Source organism: Marmota monax, unplaced genomic scaffold (genome assembly GCF_021218885.2).
Source record: "Marmota monax isolate L192 unplaced genomic scaffold, Marmota_monax_Labrador192_F-V1.1 WCK01_AAM20220418_F8-fsc00288, whole genome shotgun sequence".
NCBI classification, from domain to species: domain Eukaryota; kingdom Metazoa; phylum Chordata; class Mammalia; order Rodentia; family Sciuridae; genus Marmota; species Marmota monax.
This window is the reverse complement of record NW_026693586.1, coordinates 1348501-1368096: the sequence shown is the minus strand read 5'-3', so window position 1 is coordinate 1368096 and position 19596 is coordinate 1348501. Positions and strand designations below refer to the sequence as shown.

Below are 19596 nucleotides of genomic sequence, written 5' to 3'. Positions count from 1 at the left end.
AAGGGCAAAGCCGGGCAGGAGGGGGAGCCCACCCCGGGTCCCGGCATGCGATGCTCAGGTGCTGAACTTGGGGCACCTCTGCAGAGCTGTTCTCTGCGCCCCTAAGTGAAACCATGTTGCTGGAAACACGGGAAGAAGTGGGGTCGGCAGGTCCTGAGGGACGAGGTGTCGGAGGACCCCAGGGACCTGAAGATAGAGGACGGGGCTTCAAGGTCTGGGAGGAAGGGGAGTCCTGGGTCCTGTGGGAACTAGCATGAGGGGGAGCCTCATGCGTGTGAGGGAGGGTGATGCCCGGACCTCGCTTCCGATGGAAGACAGCCTGTGAGGGTGGGGTGAAAGAGGGAAGGGGACAGAGGTCCCTGCTCAGGCACAGGCGGACCCAGAGCATCGCAGAGAGGAGGAGCCAGAGGAAGCCACCCAGGAGCCCGGGCGCCTCATGACCCAACAAAGCTGCACCCCACCCGCCCCGGGTTCCAGACTCGGCAGTGCCGGCCCGTCTCTTGGCAACTGGATTCAGGGCCATGGCACTCCTAACACCCCAGGGAGTGAAAGAAGTCTTCCAATTCCAGGTGAAGAAAGAGAAAGCGGGCCTTTTGAGACAAAGTTTGCCCCATGGGTCCAGAAATGGGGCGTGTGCCAGGGGTCACTCCAGAGCGGTGTCTCTTCAGGGTGGTGTCTCTTCAGGGGACACCCTGAGCATCCACCTGTCTCTCACACCACCTGTGATGGGTGCGGCCACATTCCAGGCTCGCCTACCCCTGCTGGTGGCCAGTGTTGGGGCCTGCAGGGACAGCCCCTGGTGTGGCAGAGCCTGCTGGAGAGAATGGGGGACTGCTCCTGCCTCCCCAGGAGCCCCGGCACCCTGGGGGCTCTCTGCATTTGAGCCCACAAGTGTGGGGAGCGGGGCCCTGAGCTGACTTCAGGGAGAAGTGCAGCTGGACCGCCTGGGTCAGGTAGAGGAGAAGAGGTTCTGGGACCGAGGACAGGGATCGGGCTCCCTGTGCCATCAGAGCAGTCATGGTCCCCAGGGTCCTCCCAGCCAGAGCATCCTGGCCCCAGGAGACTGACAGCCCTTGCAGGGTGGGTGTCCCCAGGGTCTTCTCAGGGGGGAGGAGACCATCACCCCATACCTTTTTCTACCCTGCCCCCTTAAGTGGCATTTGCATCTCCTACATGTGTCGGTGACCTATAAGAACCTTCTGGAAGGGCTAAAGAACTCTCAAGCAGCGGGGTCTCACTGCACACCAGGGGAAAGGCTTCCCATCAGTCTTTCCCTCCCGCTCTGCCCGAGTTCCACGGCTGAGCTTCATTCCTCCCGTGAAACATCGCCCGCCAGACGCCTTGTCTGTCTGTCAGTCATCTGCACATTAGTACGAATTCCATGATCCCATCAACAGGGAAACCCGTTGAAAGTAGTCTTGGGGGAAAATCAACTTGTTTTAGGGAAGAGGGATAAGGCCGTGAATCAGAGCTTGAGACCCACTGAAGGCCCGCAAACCTGGGCCTGCGGTGGCTGCGTCAAGTCTCGGAGAAGTGAGTTCAAACCAAAGAACAAGTCCCCAGAGAGGAGAGAGAAAGCGGAATTCTCCCGGGAGACCCTCCCTCCCTGTCCCCGGGGTCGGAGGGCCTGGGGGTGGGCCTCCACGGTATCCAGCCGCGGCCTCTCACTCCTGCAGAAACCTAAAGGTCGGGAGCACCTGCGGAGACTCCTGAACTGGGAAGCGTTTGACGAGTTGAGGGACGCGCGCAGGAGCATCCTGCTGGACACCATCTATGACAGCGTCATCTTCGCGGTGGGCAAAGGCTTCCCGTGGGTGGAGGTGGTGCAGGTGGTCAAGTTCACGGAAGAGCTGCTCAAGGAAACCAAAGGTATGGACACGGGCTGGGGGCGCCCGTGAGCCCCAGGTCGCCGCCCCGAGAGCCCGGGGAAGCCAGACCCTTCCTCCCACTAGAACTGGCTCCTCTCATGCTGTCCAGGCCTCCCCAGGGCTGGAGGCTCCTAGGTGTCTGCCCAGCTGTGAAGCTCGAGGCCCTGCGGACCAGGCCTGCGCTAGCTGGGGTTTGCGTCTGTGGCGGTTCACTTTTGCTTCAATGGGTCACGTGTCACCCCTGCTTGCAGCCCCTCGTGGACTTCCCGTGGTGCCCTGGAGGACAGCGAGCCTCCTGGGATCAGGCTTGCTGGTGGAATGTGGGGGGCTCCAAATTCCAGCAAGCTTCAGGTCTGAGCTTGCTGGCCTGACATGGAGCGGTCAGGTACATCTGGGGTGCGTCTGGGCCACCCCTGCCCTGTGCACGGCTGTCATGGGGAAGGAGCCCGAGAGCACGTGGTCACACCCATCCACCTCTTGGGCTCTGAAAGGCAGACTCATTTATGGAGCAAATACCATGTTCAGAATGGCCCTCTGTGCTGCCTCCGCCGCAGTTAACTTGGCCAAGAATCTCCCGAAGGGTCCGACTCAAGGGAGAAGGCAGTGAGAAGGGGGGCATTCCTAAGAACCCCCTCTTGGCATCCTTACCGGTGACCAGATGGAAAAGGCCAAAAGACACTTCCCTGCCGAAGTGGACCCAGCAACGTCAGTGAGAGGCCACACAAGAGCCGGGTGTCCCGGTGGGACAGCAGTGAGAAGCCACCTCCTTGTGCGTTGTGGCCAGCACGGGCCCAGCACCTGCATCTCCCTGAGGAGCCACATTCAGAACGTGGCCCCAGGTCTTCCCAGTAAGCCTCTGACAGCCCAAGGCCCCCGAGGCCCGGCCTGAGAGCGGCTGAGGAGACCGGGCCCCAAGGCGCCTGGGGCCCCACTCAGGCCGGGGACCTGCTGTGGCTAGAACTGCCCTTCTGTCCTGATGGTCAGGTTGGGTGTGTCCTTGCTTCAGGAGGCCCCAAGTGGGGACCCTGGGGAGAGTGGGCTTCGTGTGGCCTACATATCCCAAGTCGACTGGGAAAAGAACTGGTATTTTTGTAACTTTTTTATGTTTAATTTGTTTTATCTTGAAATTATCTCCCAAGAACGTAAAATGGGGTTGTGACCACGTAGGGGACGTTGGAAGGTCCTCCTTGGGCTTTCTGGGCATGATCAGCAGCGGCCACGGACCCAGGCCACACGACGCCCCCTCTCCCTGTCTTCCCCGTACGGTGACTCTGTCCCTGATGATGCCACCGTCCCTCACACAGGGTGCCCCGCGTGGGATGCACATGGCCCCGTCCGGATGCAGCCTAAGCTCACTGTCGGGTCCCAGCACCTACCCCAGTGTCCTCCCCTGAGCTCACCACCTCTCACCATCCCACCAGGCACCACGTCCTCCTCCGTCTCTTGGTGGCCGCTGCGTCAAGTCTGAATTCTACAGCCCACTCACCAAACCGCAGGGTGAATTTTCAGACACACGGTCCCACCAGGTCCCTCTTGGAAGCTGCTCGGGGCTCCCACTGCCCGTCGGGCAGGCGAGGATCAGCCTCTTGCTCTGCTCACCACACGTCCCTCTCCACCCAAGGTGCAGAGCTGCACCAGCCCACACCTCTGGAGCAGTGTCTCCTGGCCGACACCTGCTGCTCCTGGTGGGGAGGCTCTCTGGGTGGCAATCTCCTCAGCAGCATTGCACAGAGACTCTCAGAGAGCATGAATAAGCTGGACCCCCAGAGGCAGAGGATAGATTGCCTCCATCACCTCTGAAAATTCTCTTCCTGGCCCTAGCAGAGATTTCTCCACAGTCAATGCCAGTCTCAGGATGAGCTCTGAATGTTTCCGGAGTCCTAATGCTATCATTTCCTAGCTGTGTGACCTTGACAATTGCCTCAACCTCTCTGTGCTTCAGATCACGCATCTATAAAATGAGGATGACTGTGGGGTTGTTGTGTTCGTTTCTATAAAGCATTTGGAAGAGTGACTGGAGTGTTGGGTGGGGTTTGGGCCACACTCCCAAATGGTGAAGTTCTGAAAAATAAAAATCCTCAAAGTCTAAAATTCTGAAGAAAAAATTCTGGAAAAAATAACTTAAAAATATTTATCAAAAAGCCTTTTTTTCCCCTTCTTTAACAAGGAAATTTGTTAGAGAGACATGTAGACCTGAAAGATCTGGGTGTTGTGGCACACGCCTGTGACCCCAGAGGCACAGAAGGCTGAGCCTGGAGGATTGAGGGTTTGAGGCCAGCCTCAGCAACTTAAGATTCTGTCTCCCCACCAGAACAAAGTGACATAACACTTCACAGACCACTTTACAAAAGAAAATAGACAATGTTTTCGAGGTATAACCCCTCAGGCGTACACGTGACAGTAGCACAGGTCTAACAGCTACCAGCCAGTGAACCAAATCCAAGAAGAAACAGTGCAAAGTAAAACGCCAGGAGATGCGCTGTGATGGTGAGCACCAGCGCACACCTGCAGTCGTGTGAAGCACCTGGGCAGACCGCCACGGCGGATCACTCAAGAACCACGTCAGGTCACAACTCATGTCCAGTTTCCTGGAAAGCCGAGACCCTGAGACATTTCATCCTTCACAGAAGCCAGTGTATAAACATGACACCTCACAAAAAGAAAAAAAAAAGACATCTTTATTAAGGAAATCTCAACATTTTCAAATGACACAACGCACACATAAAGTCCTCGTTGAATGACGCACTTTCAAGGAGTCGAATTTGTAAAAAAACAAAACAAAAAAAAAACACCTGCCTGTGATGAATCAGGACTCTCTAAAAGCCTTTGCACGTTTATACCTGCATTGGAAATGACGCAAAGATGAAATGAACAGCATAGAAAGTGGTAAAAGTCACCAACACTGACCAACTAAAACAGTGGAGAAAAGAACTGTTTCAAAGAAGAATGCAAATTTTAAAAGGTCAAAAGCTAGAAAGGCAAAGAGCAGGATGATGATGTTCACGATCATTGACCAGATTTCAAAGTCTCCCATCAGAACCCGCAGTTTTGTTTTTTTTCTTTTAGGACATGGCTCCCTTTGAAGAATACGCTCACATTTGCTTTCTACTTGGTCCACCTTTGGTGAAATTCTCCTGTGACTCCACATCCACCCGCGTGGGCCTCCCTGTGAAACTGTCCCCCGGTCTGGGCTGTGGCCTGGTGTTCTTGGGGAGTGTGGAACTCACTCCTCTTGCACTCGCGTGCAGACCCCAAATACAGCACCAACATTTTGAAGACCAAACAGGGACGCTGGTGCCTGTCCTCTCATCCTCCTCGTACATAATTATTTTCAAACTCGTCAGTAACGTCACTGGCTGCTTCGGGCAAACGCAGCTTTAATTCATTCAAAGCTCCCGGAGTCCCATCAGTTGAAGGAAAGCCAACGCAGACAAAGGACGCATTTGTAAACTCAAGCTCTTATTGTTGTTGTATCCACTCATCTGAATTTTCTGCCAAATGCTCTGGGCTGAATGGGAAAACTAACTTTATTGTAACACCTTGAAATGTGCCTTTAGAAGCCTTGATCACACCTGATTCCAGATGTCGTCACGGTGTGGAGATTCCATTCAAATCCTTCTCTTCTGCCAAGTCTACCAAATCTCCAGATAAGCATTTTTAAAGTGCGATGCTTTCCCCAGTTGTGATACATGATCCTGCAAATAAGGTCTGGAATTCGGGGATCTAACAGGAGCATGAATTGTATATTTGATTTTAAAAAGTGAGATTGGTTTTGAAAGTGCCATCTATTTGCCAAAGTCAAACGTGCTAGTTTTTGTTGTCTTGAGACAGGTTCTCACTCTGGTGCCCAGGGGGGCCCTGTGCTGCTGGGCTCAAGGGATCCTCTTGCACCTGAAGTCGGTTTTAGGCTGTTAGTAGTAAATAGAAGTCTGTCTCTGTCCATAAGCAGATTCCCAAGCGAGAACAGTCCAGCCTCTAATGCGTTTTGTAGCACTGGGGAGGAGCTGTCATGCACATCCTTGCTTTAGAAGGTCACCAAGACCCTTGATGTCTGCCTTCTCTGACAAAGGCCAGTTTTCGGTGCTAGCGTGGGGAGCCCAGCAGGACGCGACTGAGTAATTTAGCGACTACCCTGCCTGCAACCCAGAACGCGGATCCCCTCTGGACCTCCAGCTTTCCCGCTCCCGTGCAGAGCCTCATTCTCCTCCTGCGTGGGAACTGCAGCTGGGGATGGGGGCCTTCAGGATTCCAACTTTCAGGACTGCACCCAGAGCCGCCCCAGGCCCTCTTCATCGTGCCTCTTGGTTCAGCGGCTCCCTGCAGCCATGGCCAGCCGGGACCCTCCCCACGCCCAGGATGTCTCGCAGTGCTCAGGGTGCCCTGGTCTTGCGTCCACGTCGGCCCTCCTGCGCCGCCTCGCCCACCCTCGAGAGCTTGTTCACCCACGTCCTGCCCACTCAATTCAGACTCAACTCCCCAGGGTCCTCCACCTGGACCTCAAGGAAGGCTGGACCCAGAGAGACTTGAATCCCCCCCAGGGGAGGGGCTGCACCTGTTCGTTTTTGTCCCCTCTGTCCTCAGAGCCGGACAAGGCACATGGCGTCCACTAGGACTAAGGAATGAAAGGGAGGACCTCGACGCCCGCAGGGACACAGGTGCCCGGGGAAGGGGAGGCCAGGCCGCCCGCCCTGTACGGGTTGCTCCAGGGAGATGTGTGCTCAGTGGAGTTAGAAGCATCAGAGCAACGAGGCACCAGACCTGCAGCCAGAAGGTCTGGGTTCAAATCCCACCTCCTCGCCTGCTCCTGCTAACCCGGGGAACGCTGGGTACCTCTCTGTGCCCCTGTCTCCTCCTCTGTGAAGTGAGATGGTAACAGCTCCAACCCAAAGGGCAGTGGGCAGGATTAAACAGGACAGGACATGTGAAGCCCACAGCAGGTGACTGGCACAGAGGAAGCGCTCACTCACTGTTAGCCACCACTGCTCCCCAGTCCAGAGGTGGGATGGACCACGGGTGTGTGTGGTCCAGGACAAGGAGCACCACTGCTGACCAGTGCTGCCATTCCTTGTCTTCCCTTCCTCTGCAGATGGGGTCGGGTATGGGCCAGCAGAATGGAGGCCCAGGCTACCGCAGGGCTGGCTCTAATCCAGCTGCTCCACACAGGGGCACACACGCAAGGAGGCCTTGATGCCCCCCAGCATGAGAGGAGGGACCTGTCCACGGCCCTTGTCAGGGGACCTGGCATTGAGGGGCAGGAGCTGCTCACACAGCGGCAGATCAGGCCTTCCCGTCTGCCCTCCCTCCCTGCGCTCCCAGGCACATCCACCTATCACGGTGTGGACGCAGACCGCGTCCCCGGGGTCCCCGGCCGCTCCAGGGCGATTCTGCTCTGGCTGTCACCCACAGTGGCTGGGCTCCTCTTGGCAGGCGGCTTCTCCAGGGCCACTTTGTTGTGGCTCATCTGGGGCTGAGGATGGCTGAGCTCTGTTTGCATACCAGATAAGGAGGTTGGCAGACAGCATTTAAGGAGGGTCATGTTTGCACAACAATGATTCAGACTCTGCCAGGACAGCTGCCAGTTCCGATTATCGAGCTGCCTGATCGGGCCCCAGCGGAGGGAGGGAGAGAGCGGCCCTTTATTCAAAAGCATAAGCTGATTCCACCCTGGCAAAGGGCTCAACTCGAGGCCAGAGAGACAGACTTCTACACTTGGCACCTCTTGCCAGTCTCTGGGAAGCCCTGGACAGATCACACCCACCTGTCCCTCGGGGCCGGGAGTGAAGTCACCAGCCATGGCACAGAGGTGCAGAATTCTTCCAGCATGGGACATCCTGGGGGAGGAAACCCCAGGAAGAGGGCAGAGTTTGCATGCTTCCTGAGACCTAGGAGGTTCAGGGGAGGGAGATTTAGGGTGCTCGGGAGGCCCTGCACCAGGACAGGGGTCGAAGGGACAGCTGTTCTCGCTCAGTGGAGGGGTGTGGCCCCTGCCCACCTGCTCACCTGCAGGTTGCCTTGCCCAGTCAACCACCTCCACCGCTTTGGGCACAGGCCTCTCCGGGGCCCTCCAGACACCTGGAGTAGGAAGGCCCCTTGCCTGCTGGCCTGGTGGGCAGATCCTGGGGCTAGGAGGACCAGTTGGTGGAGGACAGGGAGGGTGGCCAAGTGTGTCATGGCCCTGGTATCTGCAGTTCCGCCCACAGCCACTCCTGATTCTTCAGGAAATGTCACCCAGGCCACCATTGGATGAGAAGGTAGCCACCTGCCTGTCCCCAACAGCTGGGGTCTGGAGGAGGAACAACCCCCAACTCCTCCATGAGATTCTTCTTCCGGGACATGGAGGGTTGTACCTTGGATCTACGCTGCAAGCCCCAAGCACCCTTCCCCATGTCAGGAGCCCCCGGCATCAGGAGCAGCAGAGCCGAGAGCAGGGGCCACCGCCTGCGACAGACCCTCCCTCCAGCAGGAGCAGGACCACCTCACCAGAGGCCCTCGGGGGTCTTTGGAGGCAACTTCTTTGTTGGAATCTCTACAAAGGCCACTGGCTGGGTCTTAGAGAGAGCATTTCTTGGGACAAGTGGACAACTATCATTTCCGATACCCCCTGAGTCCCTTTGTCTGCTCAGGCCACCACCATGAAATCCCACAGACCAGGTGATTCAACATCGGACATCTGTGTCCACACGGCTCTGGAGGCGCAGTCCAAGACTAAGGCCTCGGCAGGCCTGGCTCCTCCGGAACCCCTCGGCTTGGTTTGTGAATGGTGTCTTCCCCGAGCCCTCACCTGGCCCTCCTTCTGCGGGTGTCTGTGTCCTAATCTCCTCCCCTTATGAGGACACCAGTGATATGGGATGAAGGCCACCCACATGACCTCTTTTAACCTTAATCCTCTCTTTGGACACCATCTCCAAATGCAGTCACCCTGAGGTCCTGGGGTTGGGACTTTAGCATATAAATTCAGTGGGGCACAACTCACAGAGTGAGGTCACAGCTCACCAGGTGACACTGTCATAAGGAGGCCAGAAATCAAGACCATGCCATAGAAACCTTCCCTGACATCCCCTGGCGGGGCTATCCACCCTCCTGGGGTGGCCCAGCGTGGTGTGGCCACTTACCACAGCCTGGCATCATGGGAATTTTTTTAATGGGAGACACTGAGGCCCAGGAGGTTAAGAGGCTCGCCATGGCTGTGCCCACGGGCTGTGCCCACATCTGTCTGACAGCAGAGGACACCCCTTGGCTAGCAACTGTCCATCTTGACGGGGGCCTGGTCAAGGGGCCGTGAGTCCTGAAAGCCCGGGAGGAGCCCCTGCGTGAGAAGCATTAGGCGCCAGGTGTAGAAGAAAGAGGGACCAGGGAGACACCTGGGTGCGGGTGCCTCGGTCACCGGGAGTTCCCACAGGATGAGGCGGGACGGGTCCCGGCTCCTGACAGGAAGGCCCTGATGGGTGACTGTCGAGGCCAGCTGAGAGGCTGAGCTGCACCCTGTGCTAGACGCGCCCCCGTGTGTGGGCGATGTGCAGGGACCCTCAAGACAGGACCTCTGGCTCTCTGGTGTGACCTCTCGCTTCTCATTCCTTCCTTGGCCTGCTGGACACACCGTCAGCCTCAGGGACCCCCCTCAGAGGGTTTTGGGGATTGTGTGGAGCAGCTGGCTCTCTCAGTGCCGGGCCTGCTTCAGTGGGGTTACCTGGTGCTTCTCATCTTGGGGGAGACTGTGAGGGTGAAGAAGCCCCCTCAGCAAGCTGGAGTCCGCGGCAGAGCCTGGCTGGGAGGCACCGACAGTACCTCAGTGGTGGCTTTGGGGACTGTCCGCCCCATGGAAATTCCTGCAGCATCTTAGAGTGGAGGGGCCCAAGAGGTTCCACGGTCCTCGTTCCCCACCCAACTGCACATTCAGGAATTCTGTCTCCAGCTCTGGGACCCACAGCTGCCAGCTCTGATCTCATTCCTCAGGAGACGAGTGGCTCTCTCTTCTCAAACGTTCTTCCTATTTTTGAACCAAAGCTGGTCTCTTTGGACTTCTGCCTGATGGCCCTGTCCTGCCACCACTCACTCCAGCGGTCATTCCAGACTGAACTGCTTGGAAGTCACCCCCCTCCCCAATAAAGGCTGACCAGAAAGACAACCTCCTCCTCTCCCCTGCAGCCCCATAACTGGGGGCCCAGCCAACTCCCAGCCATCCTTCCCCCTGATGTCACTGTGTCCAGGGAACAAAGAGCTTCCCATGACACCACGCTGGCCCACACTCCACCTCCCATATGGTCAACAGAGACACCAGGTGACCATCTAGATGGAGGCCATCCCATTTCCAGGACTCTCGGCCCCAAGGTCAGGCTTGTCCCTGAGAGCCTGGTGGATTCCAGATCACCTCCCAGGGTGGGGGACACCAGTGGAGGCCTAGGGAAGAGAGGACAAGGACAAGGTTATTTATTGAGTGCCTACTGTGTGTGGCACACTGTAGAGCACTGGACGCACAGACACGTAGTCCACTGCTTCCACTGGACAGATCAGAACGCCCTCCCCAGAGGGCAGAGCCATGCTGGTGGTCAGGTGGCCGAGGGCAGAGGAGACCAGCACCCTGTGAATTCCCAGGCTCAGCCCCTCACAGCCTCACCATCCTTCCTTGTTCAGGGCCAGGCTCTGAGTCCACGCCCATCACCAGTGCTTTGTGTGACCGTGAATGGTGACCGAGAACAGTGTGCGGTCGCCTGCCCACACACGGGGGCGTGACCAGACCAGAGCAGCATGCCCAGTCCCAGGGCAGCTGGTGAGGTTGGTGCCAGTCACCGTGGTACTCCTTGACCCATCAGGCTGCCTGGAGACATCAGGAGGGACGTTGCTGGTCCTCCCCCAGAGGGATATCAGGCTGCACCAGGTGACCCTCTCCCTCTCCCTGCAGCTCCACCGGGAGCTTTGCACCAGCCCCAGAAATCAGGGGCTCCTGAGGAGACTGCTAGTTCTGCAGCTGGAGGTGAGGGGCCTCCCAGGACCTGAAGACCTTGGGACAGGCAGGAGCTATGGGAGTGGACTCAGCAAAGGTGGAGAGCTCTTGGATTCTCACCTGGAACTTCTGCCTGGCCCTAGGCCAGAGGTCATCCGAGCACCACAAAGCCCACCCAGGGCAGCCCCAGATCCAGCTCTCCTCCCTCGACTGGACCCCTTCCCCCTAGGGAGACTCCCCACCACCTCCTGAGACATTGCTCACCACCCAGAAGCCCCAGGCCCTGGGGGCACTGACAAGAAGTAGAACTGTCCCTTCCCCAAGCTGAAAGAGGCATCAGGGAGGACTCTGCTGGCCGGTCCAGGCCCCTGTGCTAGAGCAAGTCCTGCCTTTCTCTGGGCCTCAGTTTCCCCATCTTTGAACAAAGGAGCTGGACCAGCTCAGTATTTCCCCCAGTGTGCTCCCTGGTCCCGAGAGACTATTTGTTCTGGGATCTGAGGAGCGCTGTGCTTGCTCAGCCCTTTTGGATGATCTGCTGAGCTCATTATCATACTGAGACTCCATTTAGTTTCCCAGGATCCCGTGTTTCTTGGAGACTCTGGCCATGAAACATGCATTTTGATGCAATACCTATTGCAGAATGTCCCCTTGAGTTAGGGGCCCTTCCCACATCCACCTCCTACAAAGAAGCCACTTGGAGCCACATGGTCAGAGTTTGAATTCAGGCTCTACCACTTACCTGCTGTATGCCCCTGGGCAAATCTCCCAGCCTTTTTGAGCCAATTTCTCGAACAGATGGAAATGATGATGCCTACCCAGGCCTCGCTGCCCTGGGAGGGGCTGGGGGCCTGGGAGGCCGGGGCGTGCTGGGCCACATTGCCATGGCAGCCCCTGACCCAGAGGACAACGTCTGTCTCCTGCCATCGCGGTGCTGCCTCCTGGTCAAGGTCTTCAGCAGCCCCTGCGTGAGAGCAGGGGAGGGACCCAGAGCAGTCAGGGGCACGAGGACAGGGCTGGACAGAGGTGGCAGGCTTGTGCTTTCCTCTGCTTCGCACACTCCTGCTCCAGCTCTGGGCTCTGGGGTTGGGGCAAAGTTAAGCCAGCCAGGTTGCGGCCTGTGGTCTTCCCCTTGCAGCCAAGACAGGGGTGACCAGACTGGCTCGACCAGACGCTGGCTCCCTCTCCCATGCCCACCCAGAGGGGGCAGCCCCTCTCTCCATTCCCTCCTCTGGCTAGCCGGTGGCCCACCCCTGCACTCCCTGCTGTGCAGCCTCGGAGGCCCCAGAGACCCCCAGTGCATCCTGGTGCCTCTTTGGCCCGATGTGGGAGCGGCTGGCATTGCCATCGCAGCGCCTCCTCCGCGCTCCCCTCCTCATTCCTCTCCTCCTCCACTCCTGCAGCTTTCCTCACAGGTGCTGGCCTCCAGGGGCTTGGGGACAACTTCAGGAAGTTCTCAGCAGCCAATGCAAATGAAGGCCACTCCCTGTTATTGAAGAACAACGTGCAGGCACAGATCTGCTCAGCCAGAGGCTTCTCCCTGAGCCCTAATCCCTCTGCTCTGAGTCACTGGGGTGCAGATCGCTGGTCTCAGGAGCCAGCTTCGGATGGGAAACGCAGCACTGGCCAGAGAGTGTCTTGGGGCTGCGGTGAGAATCCAGCCAGGGACTGTGCCTGCTTGTGGACTCAGGACAAGGTCCACAGTGGGGTTGTCGGACACCCGCAAGGGTGACAAGCCACCAAGGAACACTTGGCCACGTCTGCTACAGCACGCAGCACAATGTGCCTCGCAGACTTCTCGACCAGGCTGGGCTCCGTGCATGATCGCTGGGCTGGCCTTGGCACAGAAGGCAGGCACGGCCACTCCCTTGGAGGACCAGTGACCCCATCCCATGAGCTGCCAGGCCATTCTGGAACATAAGCAGGGCAGCTCTGGAAGTTCAGCTCCAAGGAGTCCGGAGAAGCCCAGTGAGCCGCCCGGTGGAGTTCTATTATACTTCTCTGTGGTCCAGCTTTGATGGTCAGAAACGAGGGCCTCGTGCCCATCTGGGATCCCCCTGTTGGCCATTCCTGCACCCTGCCATAGAGCCTCCACCTTCCCGCTGGACCCCGCCAGGCCTCTGCCTTTAGCCTCCAGGCTTCTGAGTGGAGCTGCTCACGTGGTGAACTTCTCCACCTTCGCAGGCTCAGCCCAGAGCAAGCTGCATGCAGAATCCTGACGCGGTGGTTCCCGAGCTCCGGGCAGCCCTGACTCTCATCCTTGGATGTCCGAGGCTTCTGCGGGAAAGTCCGGCTCTTTGGTGTGGCCTAGAGGCTCCTCCCAAGCTCTCTGTCCGAACTGTCACTCCCAAGCCTTCCCGTCCCCAGCCAGTGCCCCAGAACCAGCTCTGCCTCCCGGAAACTGGAGCTCCATGTGGGTGCCCCCACAGCCACGCTCCCCCCGCTGGCCTTCAGCCGCTGTCCCTGCTGCCCATGAACCTGGGAGCCCCTCCCACCCAGCAGCCTCCCAGGGGATGACCACATCCATAGTCCACTTGTGCCCCACACCCAGCACATGGGGGGCTCACTGAGTAATTCTTCTAGAATGACATCCCCCCATGCCTCCAGCCACCTGCAAACGCTGCAGTGGCTGCCTGCGGGCTCAGGTTCATTCAACCAGTCTCTACGTCCAGAAGAGGTGCCGGGTGCCGGGCAATCTCCTTACCCAGCTGCCACGAGCTCAGGACTCACCTTCCGGCGCAGGGCAACACACACCAGTGAACTGCAGTGTGAGGCAGCGCCAGGTGCTCTGGAGAGCGGGCCTCTGTGGACAGGGCCAGCCCCCAGTGCCCCTCTCTCCTTTACCCACCTCTGCCCAGAAAAGAGCTCTGATGTTGCCCATCTGGGCTCCTCTGTCACCATGTCAGAGACCCCTCCCTGACTATCCAGATAATCTGCTTTTCCTACTGTGCCCTTCCAGCCCCTGTGGCCCTGTGCAGAGCTAGATTATCTGTATGGCTTCTCCCTAGAACTCCCTGGGGCCTGGAAGAAGAGCTCTTGTGCACAGAGGCCCCCAGTCAGTGTGCGTCAGCTGAATGAAGAACCGCTCGTCACTGCACTCCGCACAGTGGAGTTGCTTTGCTGGCTCACGATGTCCACCAGGCCCCTGTGGCACATGGTCCAGCGCTGGCCCTGGTGATAGTCCCTCCATGGCAGTCCCAAGCCCAAGCTTTCCCCAGAAAGCCCTGGGTGCTTGGGATTGAACCAAGGGCCTAGCATGGGGTAGGCAAGCTCTCTACCACCGAGCCACAACCTGGGCCTCAGGCCTTGTGATTTTCTGCTTTGTTTTCTTGGGCGAGCACCGTGAGGGCAGGGGATGGTATTTGCCAGGGCATTGCCAAGACAGGCTGCAACCATGTATAGGCTCAGCAACAGTCTGGCAAATCTGGCAAATGAGCCTTGGATGGAAGGAAGGGAGGGAGGGAGGGGTGGTGGGTGGTGGGGCTGGGAGAGACTCTTCCCACAGAGCAGGCACACTCTCCTGCGGTGACTGCTGACTCTGGCAGGCTCCGGGCGGAGCACTTGGTCCATGGCCCCAACTGGTCTCCAACCGGCCTGCAACATGAATGTGATTGTCCTGCATTTTACATGTGAGCAGGCAAAGGCCTCATGTCACAAGCATGGACAGTGCCCCAATCCTCCCAACCCGGGACCCCGTTCTGAGACGGAGCTCAGCTGGAGTGGGGGCAGTTCTGAGCCTGCAGGTTTGTCCTGAGAGGAGGGTGGCCCAGCCCAGGGACCTTCAGTGCTGCAACAGGATCACCACACTGCACAGAGGCCTCCTTACGCTGTTGTGGGAGACGCAGCCTGAGTATCCAAGACACCCCCAGCACATCCTAGTGAGGCCCACAGTGGAGCAGTGCCCATCCACTAAGACAGCGCCCTGCCCCAGGCCTCTGGGGGAGGAAGATGGATAGATAGCCCCACCCACCCAGCGGCCTCGGGAGGGAGCCAAGTGTGAACAAGAATGGGGCAGAGGACTTTCCAGGAGACCTGGGTGTGGGGCAGTGACCCCTTCTGCAGAGCCGGGAGTGATCCTGCCCGGCTGTGGGCTCCCTGAGGGAGCCGGGGAAGGGCTGTGCAGGCGAGCCAGCCCCAGGGTGGAGGCAAGCCCCCATCACCCACGCTGGACCGCCATCCTCTATTGGCCCTGGAGCACCAAAGGCGTTAAAACAGTGACATGATGGTCACCTGGCCTCAGCTCCCACCTTGCAGAGGACACAGTGGGGAGCAGGAAAGCTGTGGCCATGTTCACAGAGGGCTTCAGGGACAGCATCTGTGTCAGAACCATGTCTGCTCACACCCATGGGGCCTGTTCAGCTGCCCCCTGACTCTGCTCTATGAGTGTCACCAGGCCACACACATGCTCTAGACACCACCCTGTCAAATCCCAGTCACGGGCTGCAGACAACCTGACCTCTGCCTTAAACTCCCAAAGGGCCGTGAGCAGCAGGGAACAGGAGGGGACAGGAGGGGTGCTTCCCTCTCCGGAGCTTGCCAAGGCACTACCCTCAGAGGTGAGGCTTTTCATGGGGTCAGTGATCCTTGCCCCACCGAGAGCCCTGGCCACCAGTGCAGCAGTCGCCTGGGCCTTCGCCGTCCCTGCATGCCCCCCTCAGACCAGACCCCTCCAGCACCCTGCCTCCTCCTCAAGAGTCCACGAGGAAACTCTGTGAAGCTTGGCTATTAAGGCAGGGCCACTGTGCAAAACAGGTGAGGACGGATGGCCACTGGCAGCGGGGAAGACGAGCACGGAAGCCAGGCCAGGCGGTGGCGCACACCTGAGATCCCAGCAGCTCGCGGGGCAGAGGCAGAGGATCGCAAGGTCAAAGCCAGCCTCAGCAAGTTAGCGAGGCCCTGAGCAACTCGGCAAGACCCTGAATAAGAATTTAAAAAGGGCTGGAGATAGGGCTCAGTGGTTAGGCGCCCCGGTTCAATCCCCAGTACCAAAAACAAAACAGAAAAGTGTGTGTGAGTGTGTGTGTGTGCGCGTGTGAGTGTGGGTAAGTGTGTGTGAGTGTATGAGTGTGTGTGGGGGTGTGTGTGTGTGAGTGTGTGTGTGTAAGTGTGTGTAAGTGTGTGTATGAGTGTATGAGTGTGAGTGTGTGTGTGTGCGCGTGTGTGAGTGTGGGTAAGTGTGTGCGTGTGCACGTGTGTGAGTGTGGGTAAGTGTGTGTGCGTGTATGAGTGTGTGTGGGGGTGTGTGTGTGAGTGTGTGTGTAAGTGTGTGTGTGTGAGAGTATGAGTGTATGAGTGTGAGTGTATGAGTGTGTGTGTGTGTGTGCGCGTGTGTGAGTGTGGGTAAGTGTGTGTGCGTGTATGAGTGTGAGTGTGTGTGTGGGAGGGTGTGTGTGTAAGTGTGTGTGAGTATGAGTGTATGAGTGAGTGTGTGTGGAAGCCAGGGTAAAAGGGAGAGCGGCTTGCTCCACAGCTCCAGAGACGAGTGGCAGACAGAATCAAGGCCGGACGTGGGTTCTGAGGGCCAGCTGCCCAGCCTCAGCCCAGGCCAGCGGGCCACCAGTGTGATTTTGCCGCTCACGCTCTGCCCCTGGCCCTCTGTGCCCGCAGGCTGCTCCATCACGGAGGCGGTGACGATTCTGGGGAACAAGCTCCGAGACTACCAGAGGCAGTTCAGCACGGCCCACCTGCTGGCCCTCTGCGACTACTTCCACAACACCTTCATCCGCCACTACCGCCTCTACCAGTACGTCCTGGGCCAGGACCAGGAGGTCAACCTGAAGGTCGCCCACCTGGAGGTGTGTGCGCCGCCCCAGCCCCTCCCGCTGGCCGAGGGCACGGACAGGGAGGTGTGGCATCACGAGCAGCAGCTGGCCGAGCTGCGGACGGCCGAGGTGCAGAAGCGCACCAACATGCTGCTCCTGAAGGAGACGCTGAGCCTGGAGCAGGCGCACATGCTGCAGAAGGCCTTCGGGGGCCAGGTGGTGCCCGCGGGGGCGCCCGCAGAGCCGCACCAGACCCTGAGGAGAGAGGTGAGGCTCCCGCTGCCGGCGCTCGCTTCCCACGGGGACACAGGCTGGACTCCGACACGGCCTCGTCTTCCGCACGGAAGCACGTAGGAGCCCGGTGTGTCCCGCGGGCCGTGCCTGCAGGTGCCATGACACCTCCCAGCAGGGCAGACACTGTGTCCCCATTTTGATGGTGAGACAAATGAGGCTCAGAGAACTTACTCTGCCCAAAGCCACCAAGCTAACCTGGGTAGAGGTTACAGTGGGCCTAGGGTCTGGCCGACCCTAAGTCCAAGTTCTGCCACGCTGTCATCGTGGATCTGTGGCTCGGAGCCGCTGCACATTTTCCTAATGCCCTCGTCCACGGACGCCCAGGGACAATGGAGGAAGGAGCATGGAGACCGCTCAGGGAGGGGGTTTGGGGTGAGGCCAGGCAGGACCAGAAGGGTCTGGTGGTGGATGTGAGACACAGCTGCCCTGCCCATGGGTACAAAGACCCCAGGCCCCCGTTGCCAGCGCCTCCCCAACCTCTCGGATCATGGTGACCAGCCTGAGGGAGTTGAGGCCAGCTCTAGCTCTACACAGGCACTGGCACTGTCTTGGTTACCTGGTCTTTGAACACAGGGACGAGTGTGTGCTCGAGTGTAGGTGTGTGCCTGTGTTGTGGGCACGGGGGAGGGGGGCAGGGGAAAGGGCTGTGTGTCCCCAAGGAGTTTCGTAGTTTGTCAGTTGGTTTTGGTTTCTGAATTGTCACCTGATGAGGAAAGAATTCCTTTGAAATTCAAAAACATATTTGGAAAATCTCTAAAGAAAAATTAAAACGACAGAATGGATGGTACTCATCCAAGGCTAGGTCTCCAGAAACACAGCACATCCAGGTGCCATGTAACCTCAGTGCATTAAGGTATCCCACAGGAACCAGGCACAGTGGTGCCATCGTGATCCCAGCAACCCAGGAGGCTGAGGCAGGAGGATCGCAAGTTCAAGGCCAGCCTGGGCAATTTAGGGAGACCATGTCTCAAAGTAAGAATAAGGGCTGGGGCTAGAGCTCCATGCAGAGTAGCGCAGTCCCCAGTACCACACACACACACACACACACATCCAATGGGGACTGAGTAGAACCCAGGCACCAGCCTGTCTGCAGTCCTCTTCAGGGGACCTCGCTGCAGAATACGTGAGGTCCCCACTCCTGCTCTCTCTACACACTCGACAGCCCCTCCTGCCCACTCTCCCTGCCCTGTCTGGCTCATGAGCCGAGGCCCCTCCACGTTGTGCCCTGGCACTTGGCCTGAGCTGGTAGCACTAAGCTCCACAGAAAGAGCATGGGGCATCAGCTTATAGCCCATGTCCCCAGGACCCAGGGGAAGAACAGTAGTCTCATTCTAGGAGGCGAGGACAGATATTTTGAGGCTAATGCAAAATTCTGCATGGGTTTTGCTTGTTTGTTTTTTTGGGTGCTGGGGATGAACTCAGGGGCACTCGACCACAGCCCTATTTTGTATTTTATTTAGAGACAGGGTCTCACTGAGCTGCTTAGCATCTCACTTTTGCTGAGGCTGCTTTGAACTCACAGTCTTCCTCCCTCAGCCCCCAAGCCGCTGGGTGTGCATGGGTTTTTAAGCTAAAATGCAGATCTCAGATGTATCAAGGAATATTCCAGAACGTCCCCTGCACCCCTGGATGGGCATAACCTCTCCTTTGTTGGCTGGCTACTCAGGCAGGAACTGGAGCAAAGAGTTACATGTCCCTGTCTCCAGGATGCTATGGCACCAGGAGTTGACAGAGACGGTTTCCTGGTGACATGGCAGCTGGTGGCTCAGTATCCCTCTTCCCACGGCTAACGGGAGGACACGCCCACTTCCTGGAGTAGTTTCCCTTTCTGTCCAATAGGACTTGGAGATGTGACAATGGGCAGGGAGAGGGGAGCCCAAGAGAGAGCGGGGCCAGTTGACACAGCCGATCCTGTGGCCTGCAGGGCGGTGTGGGTGGAGAGGACCGTGGAGGTGTTCAGCTCAGGGCGGGCTGGGAAGGGCCTCCTGGGGGCCCGGCTCACCAGCCTCTGGCCCCCAGGTTCTGGAGCGCCTGGTCAGCGAGGCCATCCACATCCAGATCAAGTGCCTGCAGGAGCTGCTGCAGTACGAGATCCAGGTCACGTTTGACATCCTGGACCTGCGGCTTCAGAGGAAGACCATGAGTCTCCACGCCCCGCTCCCCGGCAATCCGGGGCGAGAGGACACTCACCAGAAGCCCAACAAAGGGAACAAGGGAAAGAAAGCTAAAGCGAAGAAGTGAAGCCCCTGCCCAGGCGCCCAGAGGTGACCAGGGAAGGGTTATATGGTGTGCTCAGCACCCAACAGAGCAGAGGCTTCTAGTGATTAAAAGAAAAAAACAAAATGCATCCTGAGTCTGTCTTGGAAACCGTCTTCAGCACCGTGTGCCCTGGTGACAGGAGAGAGTGCCCGCCTCGGTCCCACACGGCACAGGGCGTCCTCTTGGCAGGGAGTCAGGCACCCAGTGGCTGAATCTGAGCAGATCGGGCTTGGGCAGTAAGGGTCAGGGAGCCCAACACCAGCCACCAGCCATAGCTGACGGGGCGTCTTCTTACCCAGATGTTCACGGAGGGATCAGCTCAGTGGGGTGGATGGGGGGCGGGGGGAGCTCGCAGAACCTCACACTTCCAGAAAGCACCACCCAGGAGGTCAGAGACCCGGTATGAACCCTGCTCTGCCGCTGGTCTGCTGGTCACTCTGCTTGTGTCCCTTCTGTCCCTGGGTCCCTGCTGTCA

The 19596-nt window shown here is 58.2% G+C and overlaps 1 protein-coding gene across 1 annotated transcript; it reads left to right on the top strand.

The window, feature by feature from the left end:
• The first annotated feature begins 521 nt into the window (after nt 1-521).
• Nucleotides 522-19386, top strand: CUNH8orf74 (chromosome unknown C8orf74 homolog). The gene is made up of 4 exons (XM_046459291.2): nt 522-569; nt 1677-1869; nt 16414-16835; nt 18882-19386. The coding sequence occupies exons 1-4, from the start codon at nt 522-524 to the stop codon at nt 19101-19103; spliced, it is 885 nt and encodes a 294-aa protein (XP_046315247.1). The 3' UTR covers nt 19104-19386.
• Nucleotides 19387-19596: the final 210 nt, after the last annotated feature.

Coding starts and splice junctions, on each gene's coding strand:
- CUNH8orf74 (XM_046459291.2), top strand. CDS start 522: ATGGCACTCCTAACACCCCAGGGAGTGAAAGAAGTCTTCCAATTCCAG. Junction 570..1,676: donor AAGAAGTCTTCCAATTCCAG/GTGAAGAAAGAG, acceptor TCACTCCTGCAG/AAACCTAAAGGTCGGGAGCA. Junction 16,836..18,881: donor ACCAGACCCTGAGGAGAGAG/GTGAGGCTCCCG, acceptor TCTGGCCCCCAG/GTTCTGGAGCGCCTGGTCAG.